We start from the raw sequence: 13,323 nt of genomic DNA, 5'->3' as shown, positions 1-13,323 counted from the left end.
AGAAAATGAGGCGAAAGCTTTGAGCTGCACCTTTACTGCACCTCTTGCTCTGCTGAATGTGAACAACCAAGCAGCTCCCAACTGACCAGGTGACAACTGCAAGCAAACTAGCTACTTTCAGCTAGCCCCTCTGAAGGAGGTGTAACCATTCTGCTTTCTTTACCAGTTCCTCTGCTGTCCTCTATGCTTTTCTCAGTGCGAGAGCAGACTGTTGCAGTGATCTCCATCTAGAGTGCACTTTGCTGCCTGGAGGTGTCTCTCTCCAGTAGAGAGAGCCTAAGGCAACTATGCTGCTGGATTAGGTGACTCTGGTAAGTGCCTAAAGCCCAGTGGGGTGAATCCCACATAGCTGAATTATGAGGTATTCTTAAAGAATATTTTGTGGATACACTGTTAGATAGTGGTAAAAGACTCTTTCTGTGCCACTTTTAAAACATCCTATTCTCTCTCCCCTTCCAGGCACATGCATTCCTCTCTATATATAATTTTGTTTATGACTATTTTAGTTAAGTATGGTTCTCTGTCTTAAATAAATATTTCAGCATGATTTAGTGTGACAGTAAATATTTTAATAACTTGCTGAATCCTCCATGCATTGAGACCCTGCTTCATGCTGGAGAGCTCCAGATATTCCCCTGATCCCTGAGGAAGGGACCAAGTGAGAGCAGAGGGAGAGGAAGGGCTTCTGCTTGGTCTCGATGCAGCTGCACTTTGGTAGAAGGAGTGAGATTTTATTTCTGAGGAACTGTATTCCTGAGTAAAATCTTAGGCTATTTGCTTGTTAGCAGGCATTTCCTATGCTTTTTGATGGGAAGATACCTTTGCTCTCACAGGACACCTTTGCTATCACAAGACCCTCCTTAAGAAAATGTGTGTAACTTTAAATAGATTCCTGTGGAGAAAGACAGCTTCTTGTATCTCAGCTGAAGCAGTTAATGGTTAAGCTCCCAGCAACTTAAAGTTGGGCAGGAGCAAATGCCTTTATTTCTAGAAGCTGTATTATTTGATTGGGAATCCATGGAAATCTTGTCCTGCTACATCTGGGGAACAGCACTGAGCTTGTTGACAATCAACATAAAATTAAGCCAAATAGGATTTAGCTGAGATTACATGTCTGTGGAATCATAGAATCACAGAATTGTTAGGGTTGGAAGGGACTTCAAGGATCATCTAGTTCAAATCCCCCTGTCATGGGTAGGGTGTTGCAGTTTGAGCTGGGTGTGCCCCTGCAATGTTTGCTTCCTGTGTCCAGAAGTCCAGCCCAGAGGGGTGGATACAGGAAATTATGTAGTATTTCCTACCACTTCTTTGCACCACTGTAAGATGCAGTGCGGAGTCTAGCACGCTCTCTTCTCTTCCTCCTCCGTCAGCTGGTAACTGGGGGAGATGCCTCCTGGCTTTGGGCCTGGCTAGGCCCAAGGCCACGGGGGGATGGGCAGTCTCAGATCTGGCCAGCTGAGACTCGCCTAGCAGTGGGAGGGGGAAGAAGCCCTGGGGGTCTTGGGTGTACCCTCAGGTGGGGATGGGATCTCTCTGGGTGTGTTTTGGGATCTTTCTTTGTCACTGCGCTTTTGGCTTTCTGTAAAAGTTCACTGCTTTCTGTTTAAACTTTCCATCACTTTTGCAATCCGTTTGTCTGAGTGTTTATTGTTGCCGGGGTGGAGAAGGGGGCTGCCTCAACCCCCTCAACACAGGGACACCTCACACTACAGCAGGTTGCTCACAGGAACATCCAGCCTGGCCTTAAAAACCTTCAGGGATGAGGCTTCTACCACCTCCCTGGGCAACCTGTGCCAGTGTCTCACCACACTCATGGTGAACAATTTCTTCCTAACATCCAATCTGAACCCACCCATTTCCAGTTTTGCTCCATTCCCCCTAGTCCTGTCATTACCTGACACCCTAAAAGGTCCCTCCCCAGATTTCTTGTAGGCCCCTTTCAGATACTGGAAGGCCTTGGAGACTTCTCTTCTCCAGACTGAACAGCCCCAAATCTCTCAGTCTGTCCTCATAGCAGAGGAGCTCCAGCCCTCTGATTATTCTCATGGCCCTTCTCTGGACACGCTCCAGCGCCTCCAGATCCTTCCTGTAATAGGGGCTCCACAACTGGACACAGTACTCCGGGTGAGGTCTAACAAGGGCGGAGTGGAGGGGGAGAATCACCTCCCTGGCCCTGCTGGCTATGCTTCCCTTGATGCAGACCAGGATGTGATTGGCTTTCTGGGCTGCAAGTGCACACTGCTGGCTCCTGTTGAGCTTCTCATGTCCCAGCACCCCCAAGTCTTTTTCTTGAGGGCTGCTCTCAAGCCAGCCCCTGCCCAGCCTATGTCAGTGCTTGGGATTGCCCCAACCCAGATGCAGGACCTTGCAATTTGATCTTATTGAACCTCATGAGGCTGTCATGGGCCCACTCCTCCAGCCTATCAAGGGCCTCCTGGATGGCATCCCGAATTTATCTCTTTCCATTTTAGCTAACTATCAGCATTGCTCTGGCAAGTTGGTATTAGTTTGCCACGGCGCTGAGGGAGAAATTTTAAGTGTTGTGAAGGCTCTTTAAAACACTGCAGTAGAAAAATGCTACCCAAACCAAGCAACTAATTAGACTGTATGGAATCCGTTGTGCCTTCAGATAGTCATGTGTTATTGCCAATAAAAATAATGGGGATTAAATGCATGCACTGGTGAAAGAATACACATGAATAGTTTATATTTCAGTCTCATTGACCAAAAATAGGAGCTATAAAGACAAGATTCTTTCAATATGTATTAATACTGTGAGCACATCTGTGAATTTTATTATCAAGCAAATGACCGTGAAGAACGACAGCTTTTACATTTTAGTAACTGGCAATATTCTGATTTTTATTTTTTTTTCTCCCCCTCTTGGGATAGAATAAAATTGTAATTAACAATGTTTAACTGACCTAAACATGGCTGTAATATGTGTGCTGCTCAATGAAAATGTAATGCACTTGCTGGTGTACAAAAGCAAAGCTTTTTCCAAGCCCTGGCACTCTATTTTAACACATTTTCTGAGTATGTCTTGCTTATAAAGTATTTTTAAAGTGCATAACAGCTAAAGATAGAATAGAATAGAGTGGAATGGAATGGAATGGAATGGAATGGAATGGAATAGAATAGAATAGAATAGAATAGAATAGAATAGAATAGAATAGAATAGAATAGAATAGAATAGAATATCTTGGAAGAGAACTTCAAGATCATCACATCCAACCTATCATCCAACACCACCTAATCAACTAAACCATGGAACCAAGCACCCTATCAAATCTCCTTCTGAGCACCTCCAGTAATGGTGACTCCACTACCTCCTCAGGCAGTCCATTCCAATGGGCAATCACTCTTCTCTGTGTGGAACTTCTTCTTAACCTCCAGCCTAAACCTCCCCTGGCACAGCCTGAGACTGTGTCCTCTTGTTTTAGTGCTGGTTGCCTGGGAGAAGAGACCAACCTCTGCCTGTCTACAACATCCCTTAAGGCAGTTGTAGAGAGCACTAAGGTCACCCCTGAGTCTCCTCTTCTCCAGGCTAACCAACCCCAGCTCCCTCAGTAGCAGGATGAAACCTTCCAAACTCCTCTTTTCCAGAAGGAAGGAGGCTAATGTTTAACCTCCTCAAAGTACTGGAGTATTTGTTCTCATTTACAACATGGTAACATTGGTTTCTTTTTGAAGCTGTTGCAGGCAAGTCCAATGCATTTATTATTTATGTGTTTTATTTTCCTAAGTGAACTCAGCCTTTCTGTCTTCACTTCAGAAGTATACTAACATCCTTGGCTAAAAGTGGAGTAGATGTCTTTCTGTATTGAAAACTTGCATGGAACAGAACTGATAATTGGGATATAGTAAGCCTGAACTACATTTCATTATTCTTTGGAAGAAACTAAACTAAACTAAACTAAACTAAACTAAACTAAACTTAAACTAAACTAAACTTAAAATAAAATAAAATAAAATAAAATAAAATAAAATAAAATAAAATAAAATAAAATAAAATAAAATAAAATAAAATAAAATAAAAAAAATAAAATAAAATAGATTTCCACCATATCACAGAGCTGGTAGATTCTTGATTCTTATTTCCACAACAATGATATGAAAAGGAACTAATTAGTGAAATTGAAGCATGCTGATGTAAAGCTGGGGTAGATAAGATCAGTCTTTCCTGGTTTATGTTGCAGTGTAATGGAAAAGTGTTGGATTCGTTACAGCCACACATCATTTCAGATTATTGCTTTCAATTAACAGAAAGGAAAACAGTCTAGCTCTAGGAAACCCCAGTAGTCTTCCATCTCTGAGACTCATTCTGTTCAAGATAACAAACCTGTGGAATAAACTATTAAAATAGATCTCTACCAGGGAGGAATTGCTTATCTGGTTTAAACTGAGAGATAGACAGATGAGAATAATTCTCTCCTTAGAGGTTTCCATTCATTTTATCTTTAAATTATGACACTGCCCTCCATCTTCCATCTTTCTGATCACTCCATCCCACCATTCCAAGAAAACCCAACTCAACAGTGATTAACCTCATCCCCTGATTTTCTACAGGGGACGAAACAGTAATAAAATAGAATAGAATAAACCAGTTTGGAAGAGACCTTCAAGATCATCGCGTCCAACCTATCGTCCAACACCACCTAATCAACTAACCCATGTAACCAAGCACCCTGTCAAGTCTCCTCCTGAACACCTCCAATGACGGTGACTCCACCACCTCCCAGGGCAGTCCATTCCAACGGGCAATCACTCTCTCTGTGTAAAACTTCCTCCTGACCTCCAGCCTGAACTTCCCCTGGTGCAGCCTGAGACTGTGTCCTCTTGTTCTGGTGCTGGCTACCTGGGAGAAGAGACCAACCTCTGCCTGTTTACAACCCCCCTTCAGGTAGTTGTAGAGAGCAATAAGGTCACCCCGAGTCTCCTCCTCTCCAGGCTAAGCAGCCCCAGCTCCCTCAGTCTCTCCTCATAGGGCTTGTGCTCCAAGCCCCTCACCAACTTCGTTGCCCTTCTCTGGACTCGTTCCAGCAAGTCAACATCCTTCCTCAACTGAGGGGCCCAGAACTGGACACAGTTCTCGAGGTGCAGCCTAACCAGTGCAGTGTACAGGGGCAGAATGACCTCCCTGCTCCTGCTGGCCACACTGTTCTTCATGCAGGCCAGGATGCCATTGGCCCTCCTGGCCACACTGCAGGCTCATATTCATCCTACCATCAACCAGCACCCCCAGGTCCCTCTCTGCCTGGCTGCTCTCCAGCCACTCTGACCCCAGCCTGTAGCACTGCATGGGGTTGTTGTGGCCACTCAGAAGATCACAGGATGTTAGGGGTTGGAAGGGACCTCTGACGATCATAGAATCATACAATCAATAAAGGTTGGATGACACCTCAAAGGTCATCAAGTCCAACCTGTCACTCAACACTTCATGACTACTAAACCATGGCACCAAGTGCCACGTCCAATCCCCTCTTGAGCACCTCCGGGGATGGTGACTCCACCACCTCCCTGGGCAGCACATTTCAATGGCTAACAACTCTCTCTGTGAAGAACTTTCTCCTCACCTCAAGCCTAAACTTCCCCTGGAGCATCTTAGACTGTTCTTTGAGTCCAACCCCCTGCCAGAGCAGGACCATATAATCTAGCACAGGTCACACAGGAATGCATCCAGATGGGTATTGAAAGTCTCCAGAAGAGATTCCACAACTTCTCTGGGAAGCCTGGTCGAGTGCCCAATGACCCTCACAGTAAAGAAGTATTTCCTCATGATGAGGTGGAACCTCCTGTGCTGTAGTTCACATCTGTTGCTCCCTGTCTCCTCCCTCCTGACCCCCAGCCCTCAGATATTTATATACATTTATTAGATCCCCTCCCAGTCTTCTCCTCTCCAGACTAAAAAGCGTCATCCTTTCAACAGAACCCTTGACTAAGGCAGTAATTCTGCACCAGTTTCCTCGCCTGAAATACACAAAGAATGAAGTTACTGGAAGCTGAATCTGTATATTCCTTAATGTGGTTTGGGTACAAGATCTTCCACAGCATTTGCTCTTTACATTATCATTTGGAGCCACCTGCAGGCAGAGAGTATAATTCTAGCAGAAGGAGAGGAAAATGTCTCATTGTGTTTGGGAGGTTGCTGTAATTGTGAATGCGTGCAAAACTAAGAACTTTTTTCATGTTTCTGCATAAATGTGGGGGATTTCATATATGGTTTGCTTTCCTCCCATCTAGGAATGGACCCAATATCTGTATCACTAGGAGAAACTCCTGGAAAAGAGGCTGTGATCTGTGAGAGTAAAGTCTGTTCACACAGGTGAGTGAGAGCAGAGAGGAATGGAAGCTGAAAATCATTGCACTGACATTAAGGATGTGAATGAATGAACACACAGGGGCAAAAGGCCTTAAGAAAAGAGGGGGAGGGTGGAAAGTAATTAATGACTTAGTGGTGTGGGAGAAGATGCCATTAGATTCAGCACTCCCGGCATCTCTGATAGAAAATGCTAAAAAAATATTAAGAAGTGAAAAGAAGGAGAAGGATGGTAAAAGAGACTGTGATTACTCAGTAAGTCACATGAGACTGTTTTACTTGCTGCACAGATCAGAAAATAGAAAGGTGTCCCTAGTTAATTCCCAATGGTGTCTGGGGGCCTCAGCAGGACCCTAGAATTCAGTTACTTCATTTGACAGTAATGTTGCTGACAACCCACCTCATCAACTCAACCATACAACCAAGCACTCTATCAAGTCTCCTCCTAAACACCTCCAATGATGGTGACTCCACCACCTCCTCGGGCAGCCCATTCCAATGGGCAACCACTCTCTCTGTGTAGAATTTCTTCCTAACATCTAGCCTAATCCTCCCCTGGTGCAGCTTGAGACTGTGTCCTCTTGTTCTGGTGCTGGTTGCCTGGGAGAAGAGACTAACCCCCACCTGTCTACAACCTCCCTTAAGGTAGTTGTAGACAGCAATAAGGTCTCCCCTGAGCCTCCTCTTCTCCAGGCTAAGCACAGTATCACAGTATCACTTAGGTTGGAAAGGACGTCGAGGATCATTGAGTCCAACCTATCAACACAGACCCCATGACTAGACCATGGCACCAAGTGCTACGTCCAATCTCCCCTTGAACGCCTCCAGGGTCGATGACTCAACCACCTCCCTGGGCAACCCCTTCCAATGACGAATGACTCGCTCGGTGAAGAACTGCCTCCTCACCTCGAGTCTAAACCTCCCCTGGCGCAGCTTGAGACTGTGTCCCCTTGTTCTGGTGCTGGTTGCCTGGGAGAAGAGGCCAACCCCTTCCTGGCTACAAGCACCTTTCAGGTAGTTGTAGAGGGCAATCAGGTCACCCCTCAGCCTCCTCTTCTCCAGGCTAAACAATCCCAGCTCCCTCAGCCTCTCCTCATAGGGCTTGTGTTCAAGGCCTCTCACCAGCCTTGTTGCCCTTCTCTGGACACTTCAAGTGTCTCAATGTCCTTCTTAAACTGAAGGGCCCAGAACTGGACACAGTACTCAAGGTGCGGCCTAACCAAAGCAGAGTACAGGGGCACAATGACCTCCCTGCTCCTGCTGGCCACACTATTCCTAATGCAGGCCAGGATGCTATTGGCCCTCCTGGCCACCTGGGCACACTGTTGGCTCATATTCAGGTGGCTGTCGATCAGCACACCCAGGTCCCTCTCTGTTTGGGAGCTCTCCAGCCACTCCGACCCCAGCCTGTAGCTCTGCATGGGATTACCGTAGCCAAAGTGCAGCACTCAGCACTTGGACTTGTTGAATGACATCCCATTGGACTCTGCCCATCTGTCCAGTCGGTCGAGGTCCCTCTGCAGAGCCTTTCAACCCTCTAACTGACTAACATCTGCCCCTAACTTTGTGTCATCTGCAAACTTGCTGATGACTGACTCTACCCCTTCATCCAGATCATCGATGAATATGTTGAAGAGGACAGGGCCCAGCACAGATCCCTGGGGGACACCACTGGTGACTGGCCGCCAGCTGGATGTGGCACCATTCACCACCACTCTCTGGGCCCGGCCCTCCAGCCAGTTCCTAACCCAGCACAGAGTGTAGTGGTCCAATCCACGGCCTGACAGCTTAGTCAGCAGTTTGCTGTGCGGGACGGTGTCAAAGGCCTTGCTAAAGTCCAGGTAGACCACATCCACAGGCCTCCCCACATCCACCAGACGGGTCACCTGATCATAGAAAGAGACCAGGTTGGAGAGGCAGGACCTGCCCTTCCTAAATCCATGTTGGCTGGACCTGAGCCCTTGGCCATCCTTCAGGTGCGCAGTTATTGCCGCCAGGATAATCTGCTCCATCACTTTCCCTGGCACTGAGGTCAGGCTGACCGGCCTGTAGTTTCCAGGTTCCTCCATCCGACCCTTCTTGTGGATGGGGACCACGTTGGCCAGTTTCCAGTCATCTGGGACCTCACCTGTGAGCCAGGACTGGAGGAAAATGATGGAGAGTGGCCTAGCTAGCACATCTGCCAGCTCTCTCAGCACCCTAGGATGGATCCCATCCGGTCCCATGGACTTGTGAGTGTCCAAGTGGCTCAGCAGGTCCTGAACTAATTCCTCATGGATTTCCAAGGCATTACACTGCTCCCCGGCCCCATCACCCAGCTCCGGAGGCCACTCGTCCTGAACTCCTCCTGCCTTGCTGTTAAAAATTGAGGCAAAGAAGGTGTTCAGGACCTCAGCCTTCTCCTCATCTTCAGTCACCGTGTTCCACTCCAGGTCCACTAGGGAGTGCAGGTTCTTCCTGCCCTTCTTCTTATTGTTAATCTATTTATAAAAATGTTTTTTATTATCTTTAACTGTGGTGGCCAGCTTCAGTTCCAGCTGGGCCTTTGCCTCCCTAATTTTATTCCTACATAATCTAACAGCTTCCTTGAACATACCTCGAGAAGCCTTCCCCTCCTTCCAAAGGTGATACAGCCTCTTCTTTCCCCTTAAATCCTCCAGGAGCTGCTTGCTCATCCAGGCCGGTCGCCTTCCCCACCAGCTTGCCTTTCAGCACGTGGGAACCGCCAGTTCCTGTGCCTTCAAGAGCTCCTGTTTGAAGTAGGTCCAACCCCCCTGAACCCCTTGGTTCATGAGGGCTGGTACCCAGGGGACTTTGCAGACAAGTTTCTTAAACAGGCTGAAGTTCGCCCTTCGGAAGTCCAAGGTGAAGGTTCTGTTGGTGCTCCTCCCTATCTCCCTGCATATTGAAAACTTCACTATCTCGTGGTCACTACACCCTAGGCAGCCTCCCATGGTCACATCTCCCACCAGTCCTTCCCTATTGGAGAACAGCAGGTCAAGCAGAGCCTGTCCCCTGGTAGGCTTGCTTTACAGCTGTGTCAGGAAGCAGTCCTCCATTCGCTCCAGGAATCTTCTGGACTGCCTCCTCCCTGCTGAATGAAGTTCCCAGCAGATATCTGGGAGGTTGAAGTCGCCAACAAGGACAAGATCTGATGATCTTGAGACGGCCTCCAGCTGCTTGTAGAATACGTCATCAGCCTCCTCATCCTGGTTGGGTGGTCTGTAACAGATTCCAATCAGGATGTCAGACTTGTTAGGCTGTCCTCTGATTTTGACCCACAGGCTCTCAACTACCTCATCTTCCACCTCAAGTTGTGTGGCAGAGAGTGACTCTCTAATATACAGAGCCACCCCTCCTCCTCTTCTCCCTCGCCTGTCTCTCCTAAAGAGCCTGTAACCCCCCATTGTAGCACTCCAATCGTGGGTGCTGTCCCACCAAGTTTCTGAGATGGCGACTACATCATAGTCGCCCTGATGGATTAGGACCTCCAACTCCTCTTGCTTGTTGCCCAGGCTGCGTGCATTGGTGTACATGCATTGCAGCTGGGTTCCTGACTTCTCAACTGACCCTACCTTGTGCCCTACTCTTACCTCTGCAGAGGGACCGATTGCCTCACCCACCCCCTTCAGACCTAGTTTAAAGCCCTCCTAATGAGCCCTGCCAACTCCAGTGCCAGGACTCTCTTACCCCTTCTAGATAGATGCACCCCATCAGGACCCACCAGGTCAGGTGCGGTGAAAGTTGTCCCATGGTCATAGAATCCAAAGTTCTGCCTCTGGCACCATCCCCTGAGCCAACTGTTGATGGTGTGGGTCCTCCCATTCCTCTCAGTGTACACCCCTGCCACTGAGGGAACTGAGCAGAACACCACTTGAGCTCCTGCCCCATCAATCAGTTGTCCAAGGGCCCTGAACTCCTTCTTAATCGCCTTGGTGCCCTTCCTGTCAATCTCATCGCTTCCAGCCTGTATCACCAGCAGAGGGTAATAGTCAGAGGGCTGGATTAATTTAGGGAGTCTCTTTGCAATGTCCCTGCTCCCTGGTAGGGAGCAGACCTCCCTGTGGGATGGGTCGGGACGACATATGGGTCCCTCAGTACCCCCCAGGAGAGAGTCCCCAACAACTATAACCCTTCTCCTTTTCTTTGTGGAGCTGGTCGTTATAGCTGGTGGGGACCGCTTGGGCTTAGGCTTCCCCCCGGAGCTGGTCTTTACAGCTGGTGGGGTCCGCTTGGCCTTAGGCTACCCTCTGGATGCCTGCTCCTCAGCCTCAGCCCTCTCATCCTTTCTGCCCTCGGCCTGCAGGGCCTCATACTTATTATGCAAGGGCAGCAGAGGAGGAGGAGAGGGTCGGGGTGGATTTCTCTTGCCACCCCTGGCAGGGACCTGTATCCATCCCTCTCCGCCTCCAGGAACCCTTCCGTCAGCAGGGGAGATCTGCAGAGCCTTCTCCCACAAGTCTAACTCCCTTTCACTTTCCCTTATTGTCCTTAGCCTAGATACCTCCTCCTTCAGCTCGGCCACTTCATCCTTCAGCTCTGCCACCAGGCTGAGGAGAAAATTCACCTGCTCACACCTGACACAGCTGTCCTCTCCCACCCCCTCTATTCCAAGTGCCAGGCTGAAGCACTCTCTGCAGCTGGCAGCCTGGACTCCAGCATGTTGGTAAAACAGCTCTGTCTGGGCAGATGCTGCTTTTTTACCCTTCGTCCGAGTGACGACCATGATGCAACGTTTAAGGTTTGGTTTTTGTGTTTGGGTGGGGTGTTGTTTTGGGCTTTTTTGTTTGTTTTTTTTTCTCACCCAGCCGATAGGCAGCTACTGAACCACAATGGCGCCGCGCGCACAGCCCGGGCAGCTTTTAAAACTGCTGCAGCCGACGTCAGGCTCCCGTGCCCATGCAGGCTCACGTGAGCACGATCCTGCCGGCTCCTCCCCCTACCAGGAGTCCTCCCGACCCGCGAAGCCCCGAAAGGAAAGCAAAAAAAGCCCTGAGAAACTCACAGCTTAAGCGGAGCGGTTCCGGACGAGCGGTCCCTATCAGCTACTGAACCAAAAAAAGCAACCCCAGCTCCCTCAGCCTCTCCTTGTAGGGATTGTGCTCAAGGCCTCTCCCCAGCCTCGTTGCCCTTCTCTGGACACGTTCAAGAGTCTCAATGTCTATCTTACAGTGAGGGGCCCAGAACTGCACACAGTACTCAAGGTATGGCCTAACCAGTGCAGTGTACAGGGGCAGAATCACCTCCCTGCTCCTGCTGGCCACAATGTTCCTGATGCAGGCCACCATGCCATTGGCCCTCTTGCCTGCCTGGGCACACTGCAGGCTCATGTTCAGCCTACCATTGACCAGCACCCCCAGGTTCCTCTCTGCCTGGCTGGTCTCCAGCCACTCTGACCCCAGCCTGTAGCACTGCATGGGGTTGTTGTGGCCAGCGTACAGAACCAGCACTTGGATGTGTTAAATCTCATACCATTGAATTCTGCCCATCTGTCCAGCCTGTCAAGGTCCCTCTGCAAGCCTCTCTAGCAGATCAACACCTGCCCCCAGCTTGGTGTTGTATTCAAATTTACTGATGATCGACTCAATGCCCTCATCCAGATCATCGATAAAGATATTAAAGAGCATGGGACCCAGCACTGGGTGACACCACTACTGACTGGCCACCAGCTGGATGTGGCACCATTCACCACCACTCTCTGGGCTCGGCCCTCCAGCCAGTTCCTAACCCAGCATAGAGTGCTGCTGTCCAAGCCATGAGCTGACAGCTTGTCCAGGAGTTTGCTGTGGGGGACGGTGTCCAAGGCCTTGCTGAAGTCCAGGTAGACTACATCCACAGCCTTCCCTACATCCACCAGGCGGGTCATCCGATCATAGAAGGAGATCAGAGAGGGAGGCTCCACAACACCCCTGGGCAGCCTGTTCCAGTGTTTCATCACCCTCACAGTAAAAATATTTTCCTCATGTTTCCATGGAAATTCCTATGCCTCAGCTTACACCCCTTGCCCCTTGTCCTGTCATTGGGCATCACTGAGAACATCCTTGCTCCATCCTCTTGGCACTCATCCTTTGCAAATATTATACACATTAATGAAGTCACCCCTTAGTGTACTCTTCAAGCTAAAGAGCCCTCAGCTCCCTCAGTCTTTCGTTGTAAGGAAGATGTTCCACTCCCTTAATCACTTTTGTGGCTCTGTGCTGGACTCTTCCAATCAGTTCCCCATCCTTCCTGAACTGTGGGGTGCAGAACTGTACACAATATTCCAGATGCAGCCTCACCAAGGCAGAGTAGAGGGAAAGGAGAACTTCTACTAACCACAGCCTTTCTAATCCACCCCAGAATGGCATTGGCCTTCTTGGCCATAAGAGCACATTGCAGGCTCATGGTCAGCCTTCCATCCATTAGGACCCCCAGGTCCTTTCCCCCTTCACTGCTCTTCAGCAGGTCAGTCCCCAACCTATACTGATACTTGGGGTTGTTCTTTCCTGGGTGCAAAACTGTACACTTGCCCTTGTTGAACTTCATTAAATTTCTCCCTGCCCGTCCAAATTTCACTGAAGGGGAGCACAACCCTCTGGTGTGTCAGCCACTCCACCCAGTTTGGTGTCATCAGCAGACTTGCTGACAGTGCATCGTGTGCCCCATCCAGGTCACTGATGAATGTATTGAACAGCACTGGTCCCACTACCAACACCTGAGGGACTGCACTAGATACAGGACTCCAACTAGACTCTGTCCCATTGACCACCAGTTTCTAACTTCTCTCCTTCAATCAGTTCTCAATCCACCTCACTACCTGGCCACACTGCCTCAGTTTAGCTGTGAGGATGCTGTGGAAGACAGTGTCAAATGCTCAACTGAAGTCAGGATAAACCACAGCCACTGTTCTGCCATCATCTGTCTACCTTGTTATACTCTCAAACCATGGCTGGTCAAGCATGATTTCCCCTTGGTAAAACCCTCTTGTCCTTGATATGCCTAAGGACAGCACTAAGGATAAGTTG

General features: G+C 48.9%; 1 protein-coding gene across 1 annotated transcript in view; it reads left to right on the top strand.

Annotated features, from left to right (window-relative positions):
• MOCOS (molybdenum cofactor sulfurase) overlaps nucleotides 1-11,134 on the top strand; it is a 244,289-nt gene extending 233,155 nt beyond the window's left edge. Inside the window, exons 10-12 of the mRNA XM_068147762.1 lie at nucleotides 6,244-6,325; nucleotides 8,980-9,078; nucleotides 11,128-11,134. Coding sequence (XP_068003863.1) covers nucleotides 6,244-6,325; nucleotides 8,980-9,078; nucleotides 11,128-11,134 — 188 coding nt within the window. The remainder of the gene's footprint in view (nucleotides 1-6,243; nucleotides 6,326-8,979; nucleotides 9,079-11,127) is intronic.
• The last annotated feature ends 2,189 nt before the right edge of the window (nucleotides 11,135-13,323 follow it).

The sequence above is a fragment of the Melanerpes formicivorus genome, unplaced genomic scaffold (assembly GCF_026170545.1).
Source record: "Melanerpes formicivorus ecotype bairdi unplaced genomic scaffold, bMelFor1.0.p_v2 SCAF_15, whole genome shotgun sequence".
Taxonomy (NCBI): Eukaryota; Metazoa; Chordata; class Aves; order Piciformes; family Picidae; genus Melanerpes; species Melanerpes formicivorus.
The sequence above is the reverse complement of the archived record's forward strand: the minus strand, read 5'-3'. Positions and strand labels throughout refer to the sequence as shown.